This window comes from Panonychus citri, unplaced genomic scaffold, assembly GCF_014898815.1.
Source record: "Panonychus citri isolate SS breed McGregor unplaced genomic scaffold, ASM1489881v1 Contig00134, whole genome shotgun sequence".
NCBI classification, from domain to species: domain Eukaryota; kingdom Metazoa; phylum Arthropoda; class Arachnida; order Trombidiformes; family Tetranychidae; genus Panonychus; species Panonychus citri.
Window position 1 is genome coordinate 219,433 of NW_026515539.1, and position 21,020 is coordinate 240,452.

Consider the following 21,020-nt stretch of genomic DNA (forward strand, 5'->3'; position numbering starts at 1 on the left):
GGCGGGTTCGAGTGTTCCGATAAATGGATTGAGAGACTGACTGATTTTCATGAATCAATTTCATCTGAAATGAATTTTACCGGAAGGAAACACGAGTTGCTTGTGGATCTACAACCGGACGAATGAGTAAAGAAATTAGTTAATTATGAATAAACTGAAAGAAAAGTCTATCGAGAAAAACAAAATTTCTCTTCTATTTAAACTTAATTAAATCTCTTGTCTACTAATTGAAATAATAACTTTCGTTAGTTTAATTAATTGTTTCGTTTTTGATTTACGTTTTCCTCATTGATCATTTGTAGTAATTGGTAACAAATGAATGAGTTGTAAAATGATTAACTGTTTTCCCAGTGGCCAGATTTGACACATTGACATGTGAAAGATAATTAATCATAGTGGCGAGATTAATTTCTTTCCATTTAAATTAAAAATAGAATTACAATTTTAATTAATTGTTTAAATTCGTTCATTTGTTTTTACCGCCATGGAAAAAATTCTTGGGGGATGATCGAGACTCTCATATGTTTACAAGTGAAGAGAGTGAATTTTAAAAAAGATAAACAATAAACAATTAGAGTTAATTTTCTCCGTTAATTAAGTGATTGATTTGTTTCTCTTTGATTTTCCATGGTAATTAAGTCTCCGGTGATCAGTTAATCATGTTCAGACAGAGAAGGGGAGGTCGGCAACCTTCAATTGCGACCATTTTATTGTTAACTGAATTGTTCCAAGTCGCCACTACTTCGGGAATTCCTCCGGTTACATTGGTTACAATTGGTCTTCAGATTTTAATTTTTCTCAGACTAATTGCGGTAATTATAAGTTTAATTGGTATTTATTTATCTTTCAATTGATTGGTATCATTTTCCAATTTGATTCACTAATAGATAATTTTCTCTTTTGGTTTATTTTTCTTTGATTGTTTCTCTATTTCTTTTTATTTTCCTTGTTCCAGGTCCCTTGGTCTAATCATTATGATGTTTGTCTTGATGTAACTCATGTAATTAAACATCATCAATGGATCAGATTAATTGCCAGTGCATTTGAACATGCAGATGATTATCATTTATATTATAATATGATCTCATTCCTTTGGAAAGGAAGAACTTTGGAACAACGATTTGGTCCATTTAAATTTCTCTACATGTTAATCATATTTACACTCACTTGTAATGCGACATATATTGGACTCTATTATTGTTTAGCACGATTAACGGGTGACTATCAATACAATAGTGTTTGTGCAATCGGATTCTCAGGTAATTGCAACACTTGCATTTACACTTGGCCTTGAAACCCAATTCAATTGATGAAATTTACCAGTAAAATTACATCATAATCATAAAATATCATTGAAGAAAATTTAAATTTTCAATTTCATTGTTGTTTTCCTCTTCAGGTGTAATATTTGCTCTTAAGGTTCTTACCACATATTACTGGCCAGTGGCCGCTTATACCAGTGTCTTTGGTATTCCAATGGCCGCTAGACACGCTGTTTGGGGTGAACTGATTTTCATTCAAATAGTTAGTCCGAACGCTTCATTTATTGGACATTTATCGGGAATCTTGGTTGGATTAGCGTATTGTAAAGGTCCACTTCGAGCTTTCATCGATTTAACTTATCGTAAGTCTTTTTACAATTTGAAAACACTATTTCCATACTCCAATCATCCACTAATCAATGTTCTGGTCAATTTTCAGATGTATTAACTGCACCAATCGGATTAAACGATAATCACCCAGGACCACAAGGCCAAGAATATAATCAACACAATTATAATGAACAAAATCAAGGAGGATACAATAGATACTATGGTGGTCAAGCTTCTTATGAGGAAATGAGAAGGAGAAGAGGTTACAATCAACCAGGATTCTTTGGATTTAATCAAGGGCCATTTTTCCGAACATATTAACAAACATAATTACAAATCAAATAAATTGATTATCTCTTTTTTTTATTAACGAAAAATTAAATTCCAATTTTTTTAAACGATCGTAATGTTTACATCATCCCTGCTCATCTCTATAACAGTGAGTTGTTTGTTGTGTTTTCAAGAAACGTTTTTGTTATTATTTAATTTTACTTTTCGTTTCTCTTTCTTGATTAATCATTTGTCTTGTGAATCAATTAATTCTTCTTTGGTGATTTAATTATATTCTATGATTATTTAACATTCCTACAAGTTGAAATTCTCTTTTCAATTGAGCTTGAGTCACAACAATACACTCGTGCCTGGGGAACATTAGTCATCTCTCGTTTTTGTTTTTCTCTCTTTTTTTTCCTTTTATTCTAAATTATTATTTTTCCTTTTTTCTTTCTAATTAGTGGTGATTTTTTTTTCTATTTACTTATAATTATCATCAGCATCATTTTCTTCACTCTTTTCTTATCTTCCCCTTTTTTGTATTAGTCATCTTGACCCGTGTCAATGAGAGAGTATCTAACAATGGGTTTAGAGGTTATCCTTGATTGGTAAAAACTAGTGGCAAGTGATGAGTAATAACCTGTTGAAATTACAATACTAGGGGAAGATAAGAGAGTAAGAAAGAGAGTGAGAGAGAGAGACTTGACCCAAAGAAAGTTTAAAATAACCTCTGGACTTTTGGCCTGACCTTTCACTGATCTTTACAGTTTCTTCACTTTGGTTTATAATGTTGGCTGCGTCTTTGTAAATTTATAATCATCATTTCATTTTCGCATTTCATTTGGTCAACATCTTCTTCTAATGAAAACAATGGTGAAATTTATTTTCTTCCTGTTGTTTACTTTGATTACTCTGATTGGATTTACCTTCTCTTCGGATGGTATTGCTGATTGTAGCTCAGTTAAACAAGCCTCTTTAAGAAAATTGATGAATCAAGCTGATTGTTACATTGTGTCAACTCTTGATGGTAAGGTAACTGCTTTAGATTTAAACGATAATGGTAAAATACTTTGGTCATATTCAACTGATGATGATGGATTATTACAATCAACCATTGGTGATTTTCAATTTATCAGTGATGCCATTTATTTCAAACTAGTTCCAGCTCTAGATGGAAGTCTTTACAAACTAAATCAACAATATAACATAATTGAACCAGTTCCCCTTAATGCTGATATTTTATTGAAAAGTTCCTTTAAATTAGGCGATGATTTACTAATTAATGGAGGTAAAGAAGTGAGAACCTTTGCCTTTGATCTGTTTTCTGGTGACTTAATCTATTCGTGTGGTTTGGCTGATTGTACTAATACCCCGAGAGGAAGTCGAGATGATGATTCAAATGAAACGATCATTTTAATTCGTCAATTGAGACAAAAGGTAAAAGCAGTTGATCCTCGAAGTGGAGTGGAACAGTGGAAATTCAGTGTCGGTGAAAATAATGCTCAACTTTTAAGTAAAACCGATGATTGTCATCTATTTGATGATGTTGGCTCACAATCGACAAGTGAACGAACCGATGAGAAATTATCGATCTCCATTGCCGATGGTCTAATACGAATGCAGGCTCGAAGAGAGAATCGTTTACTTTGGACTCAAAATTTAGAATCACCAATTGTCGGTATGTGGTTATATCAGAATGGAAAACTGGACAATGTTGACCTTTTCCGACATGACCTTACATCATCTGAATCACTTTACAAGAAACCAATTCTTTATATTGGAAGTCACAACAATCAATATTACATTCAACACTCAAACGCAATTAGAGATCGATATCGAGAGATTGGGAAAACATTTTACTCACAATCATCTTCATCTTCATCTATTCATAATCTTGACCATCATCATCATCATCATCATCTCCATCCATTTATACCTCAAATTGAATGGCAATCAAATCCTGAGAATGGAAATGATTTACAAATTATTCCAAGTGGATCTCGAGAGTTAATCATACCAACCCAGGGTCAATTTATCTTCATGAAATCAGATGATACCAAAACTCAATGTTATCCACCATCAAATGTTGAAGATAATTTAACTCTTGTCAATCTATCAGCTGAAGATTATTTCAATGGAACCCAATCACCAGGCGATTCAATTGAACAAATAATCATAATCTCCTTGTGGCATTGGTGGAAAGAAGTTGCAATAATTAGCATTTGCCTTGCGATCTTAATTAACTTTGCATACTCCTATTTTCGTAGACACGTTATTAAAAAAGTTTTCCTTAAATTACCATCGGAGGAAGATGATGGTGTTTTCTGTCGAGTCAATAGATCACCTCGATCTTCCGAGTGTACAGATGATAATCGATCGACAAACTCTACAAGTCCTTCAACGCCAACATTATCTTTACAACAGCCTATCAGTTTAGACGATTCACCAGCGGCGACTATACGACCAAATTCATTGCCGAATGGAGTGACTTTCGTTAATTACATTTCTCGTTATATAACCGATTTTGAGCCAATTTGCTGCCTTGGTAAAGGAGGTTTTGGTGTTGTCTTTCAAGCTCGAAATCGAATCGATGATTGTCATTATGCTGTTAAAAGAATTGATTTACCTGTTCAACAATCAGCTCGAGATAAGGTTATGAGAGAGGTTCGAGCTTTGGCCAACCTTGAACATCACGGAATTGTCCGTTACTACAATTCTTGGCTCGAGGTTCCACCCTTGGGTTGGCAAGAAGAAGCAGATTCTGCTTTAATAATTGATAAAAGTTCTTACTGGGGAAGTGATCCTAATTCGGCTAAATCACAATTAAAGCCTAATAAACAATCATCATCATCATTATCTTCATCTTCATCCTCATCACCACCAATAAACCAGCAATGGCCTAAGAACAGAAAAGATTTGGATAATTTTTCTTTTGGTAACAATCGTAATAACGATGATGACGATGATTCTTATGTGGTCTTTCAAAACAATACAAAATCATCAGTAAATAATAACCATAAAACTGGTGAAAGTGAAAGTGCTAATCAAAAAAATCATCATAACAATCAAGAAAACACCAACAAACAATTGGATGAGAGTGAAAACAAAGGTGTTAATTTTGTATCTAAACAACAACAATCACAACGTGCATATCTTTACATTCAAATGCAATTATGTCAGAAAGAGACACTTCGTGAATGGTTAAAAACACACAAAGAACGTGAAAAAGTGCCAATACTTGAGTATTTTATTCAAATTGTTGAAGCTGTTGATTATGTTCATTCAAAGAAATTGATGCATAGAGATTTAAAGGTAAGAAGAAAAAAAAAGGAAAATAACATCAACAATTAACAATCAACAAGCTGGTTAAACGAACCAATTAAATCTAATCAGTTAAAGTTGACTAATCATCACCTGATTTTCTTGTTTAATTGTCATTTTGTGACTTGTGTTTAGCCTTCCAATATATTTTTCGCCATGGATGGTTGTGTTAAAATCGGCGACTTTGGCTTAGTCACCGGAATAGCGTCAGATTTTTTTGGTACTCAAGGTGGGGACACCCCTTCAAATGAAACACCACACAGTCAAAAGCACCAACACAAGGGTCGACACACAGATCAAGTTGGAACCAAACTTTACATGAGTCCAGAACAGGTTATTATTATTGATACAATGTTTCATTGAATAGTGAATCACTTAATTGTTGTTCCTTTTTTTTAATTAATATTCTGATGATGATTTTTATTTTATCATTTTTGTCACCAGATCGCTGGATCAAGTTATTCAAATAAGGTGGATATTTATTCATTGGGTGTCATCTTTTTCGAGATGCTTATGCCCTTTGACACCGAAATGGAAAGAATCAAAACTCTTTCCTCAATTAAGGAAGGATTATTTCCAAATAAATTTAAAACTAATCAACCTAAAGAGGTAATTAACTTCTCGCCAATGCTTTGAGAGACTTTTACAACATTAGTTCTCAAACAATCTAAATCATTTTGTTTGATTTTGCTTTGTTGAAAAATTGATTGTTTTTAAATCTAATGAATTTTGATCGTTATTTTTTATTCTAATTTTTGATTTTCTCTTCCATGATTAGTGTCGATTGATTTGTAAACTATTGTCCTGTGATCCTGATGAACGACCTCTTGCTTCAGAGATTCTCAATGATCCTGTTTTCTTCGACGCTGAAAATGAGCTTATAATTGAAAGGATTCCAAGGAAACGGACATTATCCTCATCCAAAACTTACTAGTGTTCGTGAATCAGCTCTCTATTTTTCCTCAATTATTGGTTCACAATTAACTGCCTTACCAATTGAAATCAACTCATGCCAATCATATGAAAGTCACTGATTAACCTGAAAAACAATCCATGTCTATGCAAAATCCATAACCAAAAAAAGAGAATCAATTTGTTGGATTGATTTTCCTTTTCTCCAATGATTGTGATTATTTATACTTAATTTACTGTTAGCGTATTAATCATAATCAACATTCCCATGAATTTGAATAGACATTGGCATGAGATGCAAAAAACATCCAAACATCGACGTTATTTTGATCACTTGACCAAATTTATTAATTCTCTGTGTTTATTTGTAAATAAAACGCAGATTCAACAATTAAATACAATTTTGTATAGAAATAATTAAACTTAAAAGTGTTTGCAAATCAGTCGATCGTTATTTCAATAACATTTCAAAAATTACTAATCACTGATTAACTTGCTCATCTGAGTTAATCAATTTCTTTCGAGATAAATATTGAACAAATTTGGAAATATTAATCCTCCAATTTCTTGGTAATATACTAATCGTCTTGATGATTATCTGATACCATAGGAATGATTGGACCATAACTAATCGAGGATTAACTGATGTCAGAGCTTCTTCAATATCATGATTTAAAGATGAATCTCGGTAATTGTCATAAGAAATGATTCCAAGATCCTTAATCATGTTCGAATAATATTGTGAAAAATAATCACCATAGAGAATTTTTTTCCTCTCATTAAATGAATCTCTCATCATGGTTGAAGCTTTAACAGTCACTTGAACGATATTAGTTAATTTAGTAAAATCTCCTGGTTGTAGAAGAATAATTTTAACACCGAATCGATCTAATTCCGCTGAAAGACCTTCGGCAAACATTGAAAGGCCACTTTTGGTCGAACAGTAAGTTGAACATAACGGAAACGGAACAGTAGAAACCAAACTGGTAACATAGATTAACCTTCCTGTTGATAGAATTTGAAAGAAAATTATTTTAATTTTAATTTCCATTTGTCATTAGTAAATTACTTACCTTGATTGTTTACAATATCGTCGATAAATAATTTGGTTAATTGTATTGGACCAGTTAAATTAACATCAATTTGATTCTTGATCTGAGGCCAAGTGCACCAATCAAATTCACCGTTTATCAAAACACCAGCGTTATTAACTAAACCATAAAGACCTGGGAAAATAACAATTAACAATTAGCTAATTGATTTAGTGTAGAAAAGTTAATTTAAATTTACCATCAATTCCCATTTGATTCAAGTAACTTTTCACTTCGTTGAAAGTTTCAATTACTTGGTCTTCTTTGGTTATATCCATGATAATTACTTTACACCTCTCGCCTTTGGTGATTAATTCTTGATATCCTTTGGAATTACAATTTAAACAAGTGGCAATTGTTACAAATCCAATTGAATTAAGATGTTTAATCATTTCCAAGCCAAGTCCAGAATCACATCCAGTTACCATTACGGCTTTTTCGTTGATCCCATTGATTTTACGTCCTCTCAGCAATTTACCATAAACCAGATTGAAAACATAAACAATTAATGTGATTCCAATAATCCCTTCAAGAAACATTTCCAAAATCAACAAAATTCAATAAATTAAAACAATTTAAATTGATAGAAATATAAAAATTCAATCAAGTAAAAAGGTAAACAATCAAAAATAATATGACCGGTTTTATGAAAACACTAAATGAAACGAAACAATTAAACAGCAATAATAATACATTAACTCATTCAGCTAATAAACTCAGTGTAAATGCTAATCTATTGAGATTAATTAGAAAATCACAATTAAATTGTCAATTTTTACTAAAATTAATCATTAGAATTGAAGTTTTAATTTCTCGAAGAATAGCTCAATTTTCTGTGAAAATAGACCTCAAAGTCTAAACTCACAGAATAACAAATGTTTACTTTTTTTCTGAGTTTTTTTTTGATTTTTGATTGTTTGATCTCATCAATTGATTTGGAGTTTTTTTATTGATTAATCATGAGTAATTTAAGAATGTTAATCAAAGGGGTTAATGGGCTTAGATTTTATTCTTTTTCACCTTTGATGTCAAGAGGTTTAAGAAATAATTTCTCACCAGAATCAACAAACTCCATGTGTTTGGAAAACTGTTGTTACTCTGAAAGAAATCAAGTTAATCAATTTTCTTTTGATTTTAATTGTTCCATTTTTTACAATCAGAAAAGATATTATGCTAAACGTGGAATCACCAAAGAGAAGAAAGGTAAAGGTGTTAAATACGAAATGTCCGATGAAGAATTGGAAAAGGTTATTCCAGTTGAAGAGTTTGAAGCTTTTCTGTCTTCAGTTTACTCTAAATTGAAGGAAGACTTTTCAACGCAATTAAGTTTACGATCGGGTTTTGGTGTTGAAACGATTTCCGTTGAATTGGATGGATCCGTTTTCCCATTGAAAGAACTGGCTCAAATCTCTAAGAAATCGACTAACCTAATGGTTCTCAATCTGGCCTCCCTACCTGACGCAATCAAACCCGTACTTGCGGCCATCAACTCATCGGGAATGAACTTATCTCCCCAACAGGATGGATCGAAAATCTTTCTAACCCTTCCCAAAATAACCCGTGAACATCGTGAAAATTTGGCCAAAGGGGCAAAGACACTTCTCAATTCAGCTAAACAAGAAATCAATCAGATACAAAATCAATACATCGATAAGGCCAAACAGACCAATAAACCGGGAATAAGTCAAGAAACAATTAGAGATGCAACCGACAATATAAGAGCCCGTTCACAGGAGATAATTAAAAAGTGCGACGAAATGTTCAAAGCCAAAACGAAAGAGCTTCTAGACGAATAATTAACCAATCAATTGATATAAATCGTTAATTGCTGCCAGAATTATTAGTTGAAATATAAACTGTGACAATTTCTCATCAACTGATCGTTGTTCCTGTTGTTGTTTACTTGTTACTTTTACATGATTACAGCAGAAAACAAACCAGATGATTTAATATTAATCTAAAATCGTGTTAAATATCATCATCAAAATCTAATTACGATGAAAAACGAACAATTTAATTTGATTTCTATCTTTGTTTTTTTCGTTCAACTTTTCATCTTCTCGAAAAAAACTGTAGACTTCATCATGTCCAATTCAGTCAAAGTGCATTCTGATCAAATATTGATTGTTAATCATTATCGTTGCACTTTTTTGATTGAATACATTTTTCATCAATTACTGTGATTAAATCTTAATGATTATTGTCCAAGATTAACCATTGAATCTTGAGAAACACAAACAAAAAACTAAATTGTCATAATGAAAATAAGACAAACAACAAATTTACCGTTAATCCGATTGTTGTTGTTGTTAAATTAAACAATTAAAAATTGATTAAAATGATAACCATCTTAAAAAATGACAATTAAATTTATTTTCATCATAAATTGAGTTACAATTTGGTGCAGACAAATTAAATTTCTTGATACACAATTAACTTTGATGCTTTTGTATAAAAATGGCAACAATTGGTTAACTAAAATAATAATTATAATTTTGTTGAGTGTTTATATTGATTACAATTTAATGAAATAATTAATGTTTACTTTTAAATGATGATTGTTGTGGTGGTGAAGATGAAGATGATTGATTCAATTGATTTAATTAATCTTGATTGTGTTGATTTAAATTTGGCAATAATATTAAATTCGTTGAGTTAATTTCATTTGATTTTCGCAATTTTTTTTTCTTTTGGATTTACAATTTAATTGCCTTACTATTGTTTCCATTATTTTTAATTGCTCCTCTTAATTTCTTGTTAACTCTCCAATTATTTTTACGATAACCTTCATGATCACTTGATTTATCTACTGGATAATATTTCTCAGATTTGGAACAATCAAATTTACTTAATGATTGACAGGTTGATTTAAGTTGATTAAATCCTAATCCTTTGTCACAGAAAAGTTGATAATCACTTAATTTACCTTTGGTTTCTGGTAGACAAACATGAAATAGTTTGCAATCATTTGCGACATCGGCATAAGCGATGCCGGAGACTTTACCTGAACAGGTAAAGTTTGAAGGTTTGACCCGTTCAACTGAACCGACCTCGGAACTAAGTTCTAAGGCGCTTTTACGTCGAGATCGTCGATCAACATTGACCAAACTTGTATCAGTTTCTTCAATTTCGGCTGATCGTTTATTACGCCCAAGGATTGGTGAGGAAATTGATGTAGATGAAGATGAGGATGAACCGATGGGTAGGGCTAAAGGTGAGAGTGGAGGTAATTGTGGTAGGGATTGAGGTTGGAAACCAGGTTGGCCGGGTGGGAATAGTTGTGATCGAGGTGGATTTCCGGCTCCAATTAAAACGTTGCCTGGTTGATTGACAGGACCATTGTTTGGATTATTGTTTGGATTACCGGGATTATTTGGATCGTAATCGTAATCGTAAACATATTCAACTGGAGGAGGTGAAGGTGTAGTTGTGGTGGTTGTTGTAGTAGTGGTTGTGGTTGTGGTCAATGGAGCAACGGGTGCGGCTGAACGAATTGGAGCTTCGGCTAAAGATGGACGGAACTGGCCACGTCGCGTTGGTGTTGAGTATCGTACGGGTAAAGCAGCAGGTTGGGATTGAGGTAGAGATGAAGATGACGATGAAGAAGATGATGATGACGATGATGACGATGATGAACCAAATCGATTGCTGCCTCGATTGAATGAATTACGATTAGAAGGGGTCACAGGTAATGGCGGAGACACTGGTGCAACAGGAGCGGCAATTGGAGCACTGGGAACGGAAGCGGCAACAGGTCGAGCTCGAGGTGGAGCCTCACGACGAGGGACAGTCTCATAATGAGCAGTATACTGATTAGGGTCAGTTCCTTGACTATCTATGTGTCCTAATTATATCAACATAAAACAAAAGAGAAACAATTAAAATCGATTAACCTTTAACAATGAGAGACCAAGTCAACATCTATGAATAGAGGTAAATAATTCAAAGAGACTACAATTTAAAATCGGATTTATTTTTACTCTTCACCAACACAATTAACTTAATCATCTATTTAAAAACTTTCTATCTAATCATTTAATCAAACAATTCTAATTGTTAACTTGCCTTAGTTGTAAATCGCAACATTTTTTATTCACAACAATTAGAAAACGTGATGAAAGTGATTAATATCGTTAAATTTTTCGTTAATTGTTACTATCGTAATTCATTATTTCGATAACTATCATTAAATTAAATCTACTAACTTGTTAACAATCAAGAAAATGAAAACAAATTTCTACTCAAAATAACATTTAATTGTGAACGTAACCAACAATCAAGAAGATTTAATTTGATTAGGAAAAAGTTTCTAATCAGTTAATGATTTCAGATTAGATTTGAATCTATTAATAAATCACTATCACTAGATTATCAAGTAACAATTAACGCTTAATCGGTTTCAAATTTAATTGTCAACACTGATTAATATCGTTAATTGTTTGTTGGACAAGAAATTGTTTCTTAAGATCATTGATTTGATTATTATTAAGTTAATTTGACGAACGCCCAATTTCATGATCGTCTTGATTAAGTTGATTGTCTCATGATTTAGTTTATCTCCCAACTATTAATAATAACAATTTAGTTTAATCATTAAAAGTGTTTAAATTTTCAGATTAAAACAAATTACGAAATGATCTTGATCTTGATTATTATCATTAGGTTGATAGTTATGCCAAAAACAGATTACAATTAAGTAGTTAATTGTTACAGATACGAAACCCAATCAACCCAAACTGTAATCAATAAAAACGTTAGAGACGCAATTAATTGTCATCAATGAAAGTTAATCATCATTAAGATCAGAAAAAAGTTTGGAAAGTTTTTTTTTTGATCAATCGACAAGTTCAACATCTTAATGAAACTAATCAAACCTTTTGATCAATTATTAAATTGAAGTTACAATTTAAATAATAATTAGTAATTAACTTAAATTAACTTTGACCAATTGGGAAAATGAAGTTAACATGGAAATTAATTGTTCAATTAACTTAACCAACTTCCTTATGAAATTCAAGTGAAAACTTGTGAAAATTAAAATGGTTGATGATTTAAGAGAAAACTAATCACAATTAACTAATCATTTACCAGAAAAAAGGGAAATTTATGAATATTTAAACTATTTGATTAGATGTAATTTAGTTAATTAACATGTAAATCAATTGCTAATCTACTCTCTTTAATTTTTCAAGCAAGTCAATAAAATTTAATTGTGTTCACATAACTAATTGGAAACAATTATTAATACAAAAAGTGTAATTAGTTAATCATATTACCAAACAATTTATTAACTAATACATAACCAGAAAAAAAGACAGACCATCACAATTAACGACACTTCCGTGATTATGATTATCATTACGAGATTAATAGATTAAGATGATTGTACAATTTAGTTGATCACAATTAAGTGATCATTAAATTGTCAAAATTGTCTCAATGGATTAAACTTTAAATTGTAAATAAACAATGAAATTGTTTCGGTTTGTCAAGATTCATGGGAGAGAGGAGGAAGTTAATCATCATGATAATCACAATTAACGAAACCACACCTAATCAACCTGACAATTTAGGTGTGAGAGCCACAATTTAATAATCATAAACTATTGATGATTTAACAAAAGGATTAATTGTTAATTAAATCTGATGAGATTCACTTTCTCTTCAAACTAAAAATACTCAAACCAAACAAACCAAACTGGTTTCAATTTCTGTAAATAGTAGTTAGTTAATCATGATGATTTATTCAGATTATTCAGATAATTAGAATCACAATTAACTGAGAATCATGTTGATAGGAATCAGGGTGTGTTCAGTTTTCATTTCATTCTAAATCTAATCAAGAAAAAGATAATTATTATCTAGTTCAATTGTCCATCTTAATTGTTTGGCCTTTTACCGTTTAGTTGATTTGGGAGAGGAAAAGTGAATTAAAATTAAATAGAACTGGATTAATTTAGATTTACCTTGTTTTTTAATTTTAGTAGGTCAATGAACCTCTAATGATTAAGTTAATTATAAACAATTGATTATTATTATTAGTCAGTGAAAACAATTAAGACAATCAAAGTGAAAGTGTAACAAAATTTCAAGGAGAAAATTGAAAATTTTCATCTTCAATCTGATTAATTAACTTAATTTATTAAGTGATGATTGTTGATTGTAAATTAGTTGATCTGGTTTAAGTAATAAATTGGATTAACCAGAAAAACAAATTAAGGAAAAAGCCAATATTTCAATCAACTTATTAACCTGAAAGTTTTAATAGGAAATGTTAATTGTTTACTAATCTTACATGTTAATTGTTGTTGATTTAACTATTCAAATTTTGAGAGATTAATTTTCACAAACCTATTTGATATTCAATTGTTGAATTAGTTGATTTTAAGATTATAAATCAAATAGAGTTAATCTCATGTCATTGATTTGATTTCTTTTCAATGTTGATTGTGATCAACTCTTTTCCTCTCTCTGTCTGTTAATTGTTCCTAATTCAGTTGAGTGATTGTTCATCTGTTTAGAATTAAATTTAACAACTTTATTGGACTTACCTCGATACGAATCGTAATAACGTGTCGCTAGATTACAATCGACTTGATCATGAGGTGAACACACTTTAGTTGCTTGATTGAAAATGGTTCCGTTGGGACAAGCAAACGATGTTGGTGATAATCGTCCATATTGATCAGCTAAACAGATATAGTAAACGGCACAATTTTGCACGGGATCAGCGTAATATTGGCCTGCCTTTTTATCAGAACAACTGAAACCCGTTTTCGGGTGAGTGTGAACATCAACATAGAAAGGGACATCGCTACCTCGACCGTCAGGTACCCGACGGGAAGATGAAGACGATCTTACATCTTGATTACCTTCATCTGTCGATTGACTGGAAACTAAGGTGAAAGTACTTGTAGATAACAAGAACCCTTAATTAGATTAATCAACCAATTAATCAGAGAGAAAAATTAAAAACAAAAGAATAACAATTATTATCAATATTTAAACCAGAGAAGAAAAAAAAATTGAAAGGAAAAGATGAAAATTCTTACCGAGAAAATATAATTTCAACATATCGAAATTCAAACCAACACTAAACTGATATCGAATATGATGTTGACGTTCAAATCGATTAACTTGATGTGTGTTTTATTGTATTTATAAAATTTATCGATGAAAACTTGATGACGATGATGATGTTCACTGAACAACAACAAAGAAAGAAAAACACTCGAAAAAGAATAAGAAAAAACCGATCAGATCGTTTTGGTGTCGTCGACGTCGGTTAGTTGAAGCTTATGAAATAAAAAGTGAATTCGAAGGCGCAGTTTAAATTATATTATAAAACTTTCTCCCTCAACTCACTCTTTCTAATCTTCTATTCCTCCATCTCTTACCTTATCATCGCCATCATCATCATCATCATCAACAACAACAACAACAAGATCACCAACCGGGAGACTCGAAAATGGTTTGGAAAAGTAAACATTTCCATTCAGTTTAACTGATCATTGGAACTATAACAAACTGGATTAACTGGATTCGCTTAATTTTTTGTTCGTTCAACGCTTCGAACAAGGTTAAAGGGAAGGTCTATCTTCATTCGTATCATCATCATCATCATCATCATCATTTTCTTATTCTCTTCCTTTAAATCATCGTGTTGATGATCCACAATTTATATCTCATATTCTTGATTACGTTATCGTCGCACCCGGGCAGCAATTAACGATTACAATTTGGTGTACACAAAGATGATTAAGATAATCAGTCTGTCTGTTTTTTTTTTACTTGCAACTCACAATTTAATTGTCTATTCATACAATTGAATTATTATCATGATTGTGATTATTAATTTCTCATTGTATTTTAAGTTTACATTAAATTTTCAATTGGACTGGTCAGTTTAATTGTAGCAATCTAATAATATATATATTTAGATTTGACCTTTTAAATGATTGATTATCCTGGTGATTGTTTATAAATCAATATTGATCAAAAAGGTTATTAATTGTTGTTAATTGTATTGTTATATTTATTGTAAGAAATTTATTTCAATAACATTTGGTAATTAGCATTGGTTCATAATAAGAAATCAATCAACATGATTTTTAATTGTGATCCAGATAAATTTGTTTCATTTTGTTGTTGTCGTTGTTGTTATATTACAATTTGTGACGTTGATTAGTTTTAATTGTTGTATCGTTTTTGTGCCTTTGTTAATTGTGATTGATTGATTACCAAATTGTAATAAACAATCAGAGGGACATAATTGTTTCCATGAAGATGATTAAATTGAGAGAAAATATTTAATCTGAAAAATAATAGAAAAGAAATTAGTAAATTAATTAATCTTAATTAGTGGAAGGAAACAATTAACTAGGTTTAATATGATTACCTTTAGATTCTCGAGGGTTTAATTGGAAATTTGTTCTAGCAATTAATTCACGTGGTCAAGTTTAAATCACAATCGTAATAGTTTTAGTTAATTATTGAAAAAAAGATTATTTCTTTTAAAAGTAAACAATTAAAATTATTGTAACTTAATTGTAAGGGAATCACTGTTATTATTAAATTGTTGGAGATGATGATTAATGTTGACACTTTAAATGCTTTTGCCCCAATGGATTTCAAGTTAATTGTGAACAATTAACGTAAAAGCTTTGGATAGGAATGTAATTCAAGTTTACAATTTGAACCAATCAATTGATAATCTTTAATAATCAATCAATTATGATCACAATTTGTACCAATTGAGAAAAAAATCAAACATTTAATCCGATTTGATTTATCATTAACTTGTAGACCAATTTAACATCAGCATCAGCAATTAATTCACAAAGCAAACGATTGAATCGTTTAAACATTTTCACCAAAATATAATTGAGCATTCCTAGTAATTAGTTAATTCCTTGATTATTTGTCACATATTAGGCACGCCATGTCTAAAGAGAAAACAATTAAAATAAATCACAATTAAAAAAAAAGTAATCAAAGTTAAACGTAAGAAATTGAATACAAGATAAACCATTGAGAATCACTGAATCATAAACAGTAATTGATTAGTAACAATTAACAATTCATTCATAATTAAAGGTTGATCATTGAGATGGAAATTAAATTGTTAGTTTGGAATCAAAGTAAATTCACTGTTCATCACCTTAGAAATTAATTGTTGATTTAGATTGTTAATGATGACGATCATTTCCTTGACTCTAATTCCAAATACATAAATGAAATTAAACAGCAAATCGGATGAAAAAAATATATAAATAAAACAATATAAGGTAATCAATGAGTTTGATTGTTTGGTTGCAAAACAATTAGTTAATTATTATGATTTGTTTTTTTTCTCGTTGACTTTAAATCATCTGATACTTTTTTTGTAAGATGATTAGGGTGAAAATAATATAAATCTTTCAAGTTTAACAATAGAAAGGAAAAGGAAGAGAGATAATCAAATCATTATGAACGATTGATTTGTTAAATTGTTGATAATCAAAGTGGTGGGTAAATTTGAGATAATTTTTCTTGGGTTGAGAGCAATTGTTCACGTCCATTATATAATTTAGGTCTTTGGGAGAGCGAGTAAGGACAGGAAAGAGTAAGGAAAGGGAGAGAAAAGTACAAGGAGATATTTAAATGACAATTGACTTGATTTAGATTCGGAAATTAAGGTTAAATGTTAAGGTAAATCTTAACCCTGGGAGTGGGGATTTGGAATACTTGATAATATTGAATAGAAACAAACAAAACAATAATAATTATAATCATAATGTTACAAACAAATTGAGCGTGGAGTTGATGGTGGAAATTAAACAGCAAAAAAGAGGAACATAATCAAAATAATTACAATTCGAGGAGAAAAATATGATTCAGTGAAAGGATGTTGTTGATAGTGATAATTATAATAATCTTTGAGATATCACATTGGTGGTTTGACTAAATTATTTTGTATGAGGTTTTGGTTGTGAGCAATTAATACAATATTTTCCAGCAAAATATTAATAGGTGTAAGAGATAAAGAGAGAGAGACCAGTGCGTTGGAAAATAAATAGATCACAAAAATCAAAATGATGCTAATGGTTTTAAATTAAAAGTATGTTCATGCTAATTAAATGAAATCATCGCCGGAAATTGAAGGTTCATGCCCATTGGAAGATTGTAAACCAGTTGATTTAAATTTAGATGAATTGGATAAATAGGTAACACTGTTGTTAGTCTCTAAAATTGATTTATCATCTAAATAATCACAATTAGTTGCATTTCGATTAGAGAAACCAACCCTTGTTCCTCCTCTTGGACTTGATCTTGATATCACGTTGTTGGACTTTTTGGTTGTTACTGAGCAGCTTGAAGGTGGGACAACTTGAATACTCGATGGACGAGAGTCACGAGTTAATACATAATCATCATCTGAATCATATTCATAATCAGCACCAGAATTGTTAAACCTTTTATGTGAACCAATCTCATCGGAGGTTAATTGTTGAGTGGTTGTTAAAAGGCGAGAAATAGGTAGACAGCATCCGGGAAGGGTATCCATTAAGGTGGGTCTTGAGTGAGTTAATAAAGGTTTCATGTATCGAACATCAAAATTGTACCATTTTCGAACAAGCCAAGCTTTCTCGTAGACAGAACGTGAAGCTGTTGTAGGTTCTCCTGAAAGTTTCTCACCTCCCGGTGATGTGGGAGATTGAAGTTCAATAGGAGTTGTCACTGAATTACTTCGTTTTACATCGGAAAATGGAAGCATCTCATGTTCTGATTCTTCAACTCCAACAGGAATCTCGAGTACTTGAAGTACCGATGAGGTGAAACCTCCACAAGCTATAACGGTAACTATTGAGATGACACTTGTTGTTGTTAACATTATTTGCCTTGGTTCAGAAAGGGTATTCCTAATGGCAAGAGCATAGGCCATGGCACCACGAAGGCCGACAAAAAATATTACATGTTGATAGTTGAGTGGAATCTTATTATTACGTCCAAGATTTAAGATGAAGGTTAATGGATAAACATGTAATGCTCGGCCCAAAATAATAGCTATAAAAGCGACCAAAATGAAACCGAAAGACCATTTATGCGTTGGATAGGTAAACATGGAAACACCAAGATATGTGAAGATGAAATTTTCTGACATAAAACTGAGCAATTCGAATAATTGTTTAGTTCGATCACGAGATTCTTTAGAAAGATTATTGTAGGTATAATGGGCCTGACATATACCACAGAAAAGAACTGCAACAATACCAGAAAGTGCAAGAACTTCCGATAAAAGGAAAGCAGTATATGACATTAGAACAAAGAGACAAGTTTCAAGAAGTGGAAAATCACAAAGCCGCGTAAATTTGGTTAACAGGGCAGCAAAACAGCCAACAAAAGATCCAAGGAGAAGGGAAGAGAAAAAACTGTAAACAAAATTGGTTAAGGCTTTACCGGCGGCCTGGAACGGATTTAAACCTCCACTGGTACGGTAATGATCTTCAAAAGTGTTCACTGAACCAGCTAGAACAATTGCAACAGCGTCGTTAAGAATTGATTCACCAAAGACTAAAGCATAAAGGGTTACATCAACTCGAAGGTCAGAAAATATTGCTAATACGGTAACTGGATCGGTAGCTGAAATAGTGGCCCCAAAATATAGACAATCGGCAAAAGAGAAACCGTATTTAGGAATCAAAAGCATTAAACCGTAAAGGATAAATGCAACAACAAAACATGAGATTGTAGTTCCAATAAAAGCATAGGTCATTATAGCTCCTGAAAAGAGAAAATTAAACAAAATCAATTTAATTACAATTTATAATGATGATGGTGGTGCCAATCATTTTCATCCTTTTCTGTTTCATTCAATTTCAATAATTAATGAAACTATGACCATTATTTAAATACAATTATCTAGATATTTTCAGCTGTTTCTCAATTATAATTTATTTCATCTCCTCAATCAATTGATGACTTTGATAATTTTCCCTTAATTAAAACAGTCACATCATATTGACTAATTAAAGTAAAAGACATTGTATTTATCAAAGAGAAAAAGAGAAAGAGAAAGAGAAAGGAAATAAAAAAAATAACGAACGAACGAACAAATAAAATAAAACCTTGGGCTCATAATAATACATAGAATATGTAGTTTATATACTGAGCTTTTAATCCTATTTAGTATTAAGTGAGATATGATTGAATTATAAGTCGATAAATTGAAATTAAAGGTCATAGAATTACAATTAGGAAAGAGGTTTGAAAAATGGAAGAGAGTAGAAGTGAAAAAAGTGATGGAAAATTGCAGAAAAGGAGAGAAAATAAAAGAGGAACAGATTAATTGGCGGATTAATCAACACACTTACCTAGATTACGGAAAAAGAATCTGCGTTTCAATGAATAACCAGCATTCAATATGATTGGAGGTAAAATGATGTTGAAGAAAATTTCAGGATCAAATGTTGCTTTTTGAGAGATTTCGTGAGCCGTGTTGGCCAGTTCACCTCGAAAAACGTAAACATATGTTTTATTTTTTGGTCCAGATTTTTCGGCCACTGTAAAGGGTAACCAAACTGAATCCCATGGAGCAGTTTCATTTCCGGTAACTTGTTGAGAAGGAGCAACTCGAACATGTGAATAATTGGCCTTAGCATCACCAACATATCGTATGATACAACCAACAATTAACCCATAAATAACTGCAAGACCAGTTTCATGTAGATATCGAGCTCGCCGAGTTTTGAAAAGCCAAATGGTCAAAACTGTCAAGATAAGAAGTAAAGTGTAGGCAAGAATATTCATAGAATCAAGTTCATGGATTTGACGAGCTTTGTCATCTTGAATAATATCGACAGGAGCATATGACCAAACTTGTGGACCAAAAGGAGCACATAACACAAAGGAAATCAAAGCACTGTTGAACATGATGAACAATTATCGAAAAGAAATTAACACCAATGAAGAGAATAAAATCGTTGATACTTTTTTCCCCACTTTTACTCCTTAAAAACGATTCGTTTAATTGACGTTTTCGTTGTAATCAACGTTCTCCTATTTTTTTACTTTTCCTCCACAACCTCCACTTGTTTCTCTTTTTTTCTTTTCACCAGCAGCAGCAGAATAAACTGTTAACAGAACAAAGTATGGTGGTAGAATATAATTCGAATTTAGAAAAAAACGTAAGGGTCATAAGGTTTTCATGTCAATTTGAAGTATTTTCAGTTTCAAAACCACAATTAGAGATAAACGGGTCACTTTGAGGGAGAAGAATCGAAGCAATAAAACCAAAATGAAAATAATTGATTCTAAAAGAGGAAAAAAAAAATTTAAGACATAGACAAGAATCACAGTTGACTAGGTACAGTTTCTTTGGTCGAGGAAAATAGAAACAGAGAGACAGAGAGATAAAGATGAAGAGAAGAAAAAAAATCCAAAAGAGAAAGAGACCAATCAAAGTAACCAACCAACCAAATGATGGAAAATATGAAGAAATGATTAAGTGGATATATTAATCATTCAACAGGATTAATGGAATAAGTTAATTCACTTGAAGATGAAAAGCAGATCTATTGTTTTACAAGGGCTAATAACAAAAAAAGAACACAATTAAATACAATAAAAAGATAAGAGAAAAAGGAAACTCAATAAATGTACATGAGTGTAAACAGTTATGTTGATAATGAGATTTGATTGTTGGTTAATCAATACTGAGGTGAATTAATTGTAATTGTTCAGTTGAATATTGTTCCAAATTCAATTTGTCACCAATTAATCATTTTAATGACACAATGTAGTTACTGTACAATTCAATTATCATAATTTAATTAAATGTCATCATTAGAAT

At 31.3% G+C, this 21,020-nt stretch overlaps 6 protein-coding genes across 8 annotated transcripts; 3 read left to right on the forward strand and 3 right to left on the reverse strand.

Annotated features, from left to right (window-relative positions):
• The first annotated feature begins 519 nt into the window (after positions 1-519).
• LOC128391339 (rhomboid-related protein 4-like) lies at positions 520-1,993 on the forward strand. The gene is made up of 4 exons (XM_053351202.1): positions 520-812; positions 956-1,259; positions 1,400-1,624; positions 1,702-1,993. Exons 1-4 carry the CDS (start codon positions 660-662, stop codon positions 1,911-1,913), a joined length of 894 nt encoding a protein of 297 aa, XP_053207177.1. The 5' UTR covers positions 520-659; the 3' UTR covers positions 1,914-1,993.
• A 99-nt stretch (positions 1,994-2,092) lies between these two features.
• On the forward strand, positions 2,093-6,541 carry LOC128391333 (eukaryotic translation initiation factor 2-alpha kinase 3-like). The gene is made up of 4 exons (XM_053351192.1): positions 2,093-5,177; positions 5,322-5,519; positions 5,631-5,795; positions 5,965-6,541. The coding sequence occupies exons 1-4, from the start codon at positions 2,727-2,729 to the stop codon at positions 6,118-6,120; spliced, it is 2,970 nt and encodes a 989-aa protein (XP_053207167.1). The 5' UTR covers positions 2,093-2,726; the 3' UTR covers positions 6,121-6,541.
• On the reverse strand, positions 6,286-7,965 carry LOC128391338 (retinol dehydrogenase 16-like). Its single transcript, XM_053351201.1, has 3 exons — positions 7,389-7,965; positions 7,172-7,324; positions 6,286-7,103 (listed from the first exon to the last, which is right to left on the reverse strand). The coding sequence occupies exons 1-3, from the start codon at positions 7,726-7,728 to the stop codon at positions 6,580-6,582; spliced, it is 1,017 nt and encodes a 338-aa protein (XP_053207176.1). The 5' UTR covers positions 7,729-7,965; the 3' UTR covers positions 6,286-6,579.
• A 105-nt stretch (positions 7,966-8,070) lies between these two features.
• Positions 8,071-9,065, forward strand: LOC128391341 (ribosome-recycling factor, mitochondrial-like). The gene has a single exon (XM_053351203.1). The coding sequence runs from the start codon at positions 8,149-8,151 to the stop codon at positions 8,983-8,985; it is 837 nt and encodes a 278-aa protein (XP_053207178.1). The 5' UTR covers positions 8,071-8,148; the 3' UTR covers positions 8,986-9,065.
• A 453-nt stretch (positions 9,066-9,518) lies between these two features.
• On the reverse strand, positions 9,519-14,609 carry LOC128391337 (uncharacterized). Its single transcript, XM_053351200.1, has 3 exons — positions 14,242-14,609; positions 13,741-14,118; positions 9,519-11,033 (listed from the first exon to the last, which is right to left on the reverse strand). Exons 1-3 carry the CDS (start codon positions 14,261-14,263, stop codon positions 9,886-9,888), a joined length of 1,548 nt encoding a protein of 515 aa, XP_053207175.1. The 5' UTR covers positions 14,264-14,609; the 3' UTR covers positions 9,519-9,885.
• Positions 14,610-15,193: 584 nt separating this feature from the next.
• LOC128391335 (sodium/hydrogen exchanger 7-like) lies at positions 15,194-21,004 on the reverse strand. Of its 3 annotated transcripts, XM_053351197.1 has the most exons (5): positions 19,543-21,004; positions 17,475-18,952; positions 16,350-16,404; positions 15,588-16,134; positions 15,194-15,503 (listed from the first exon to the last, which is right to left on the reverse strand). In XM_053351197.1, exons 1-3 carry the CDS (start codon positions 20,099-20,101, stop codon positions 16,378-16,380), a joined length of 2,064 nt encoding a protein of 687 aa, XP_053207172.1. In that variant the 5' UTR covers positions 20,102-21,004; the 3' UTR covers positions 15,194-15,503; positions 15,588-16,134; positions 16,350-16,377. The 3 variants fall into 3 exon arrangements, with proteins under 3 accessions (XP_053207172.1, XP_053207173.1, XP_053207171.1); XM_053351198.1 differs by lacking the exon at positions 16,350-16,404; XM_053351196.1 differs by having other exon boundaries at positions 16,350-18,952.
• Between the last annotated feature and the right edge of the window lie 16 nt (positions 21,005-21,020).

What these genes read in the sequence shown, in the direction of transcription:
- LOC128391339 (XM_053351202.1), top strand. Translation starts at nt 660, where the DNA reads ATGTTCAGACAGAGAAGGGGAGGTCGGCAACCTTCAATTGCGACCATT. An exon ending in TTGTGCAATCGGATTCTCAG is followed by an intron (nt 1,260 to 1,399) that starts GTAATTGCAACA and finishes TTTCCTCTTCAG; the next exon opens with GTGTAATATTTGCTCTTAAG. An exon ending in TTTCATCGATTTAACTTATC is followed by an intron (nt 1,625 to 1,701) that starts GTAAGTCTTTTT and finishes GTCAATTTTCAG; the next exon opens with ATGTATTAACTGCACCAATC.
- LOC128391333 (XM_053351192.1), top strand. Translation starts at nt 2,727, where the DNA reads ATGAAAACAATGGTGAAATTTATTTTCTTCCTGTTGTTTACTTTGATT. An exon ending in TTTACATGAGTCCAGAACAG is followed by an intron (nt 5,520 to 5,630) that starts GTTATTATTATT and finishes TTTTGTCACCAG; the next exon opens with ATCGCTGGATCAAGTTATTC. An exon ending in AAACTAATCAACCTAAAGAG is followed by an intron (nt 5,796 to 5,964) that starts GTAATTAACTTC and finishes TTCCATGATTAG; the next exon opens with TGTCGATTGATTTGTAAACT.
- LOC128391338 (XM_053351201.1), bottom strand. Translation starts at nt 7,728, where the DNA reads ATGTTTCTTGAAGGGATTATTGGAATCACATTAATTGTTTATGTTTTC. An exon ending in GAATCAAATGGGAATTGATG is followed by an intron (nt 7,325 to 7,388) that starts GTAAATTTAAAT and finishes TTATTTTCCCAG; the next exon opens with GTCTTTATGGTTTAGTTAAT. An exon ending in CGATATTGTAAACAATCAAG is followed by an intron (nt 7,104 to 7,171) that starts GTAAGTAATTTA and finishes TTCTATCAACAG; the next exon opens with GAAGGTTAATCTATGTTACC.
- LOC128391341 (XM_053351203.1), top strand. Translation starts at nt 8,149, where the DNA reads ATGAGTAATTTAAGAATGTTAATCAAAGGGGTTAATGGGCTTAGATTT.
- LOC128391337 (XM_053351200.1), bottom strand. Translation starts at nt 14,263, where the DNA reads ATGTTGAAATTATATTTTCTCG. An exon ending in GTTGAAATTATATTTTCTCG is followed by an intron (nt 14,119 to 14,241) that starts GTAAGAATTTTC and finishes AATCTAATTAAG; the next exon opens with GGTTCTTGTTATCTACAAGT. An exon ending in TTATTACGATTCGTATCGAG is followed by an intron (nt 11,034 to 13,740) that starts GTAAGTCCAATA and finishes TGATATAATTAG; the next exon opens with GACACATAGATAGTCAAGGA.
- LOC128391335 (XM_053351196.1), bottom strand. Translation starts at nt 20,101, where the DNA reads ATGTTCAACAGTGCTTTGATTTCCTTTGTGTTATGTGCTCCTTTTGGT. An exon ending in ATTCTTTTTCCGTAATCTAG is followed by an intron (nt 18,953 to 19,542) that starts GTAAGTGTGTTG and finishes TTCTCTTTTCAG; the next exon opens with GAGCTATAATGACCTATGCT.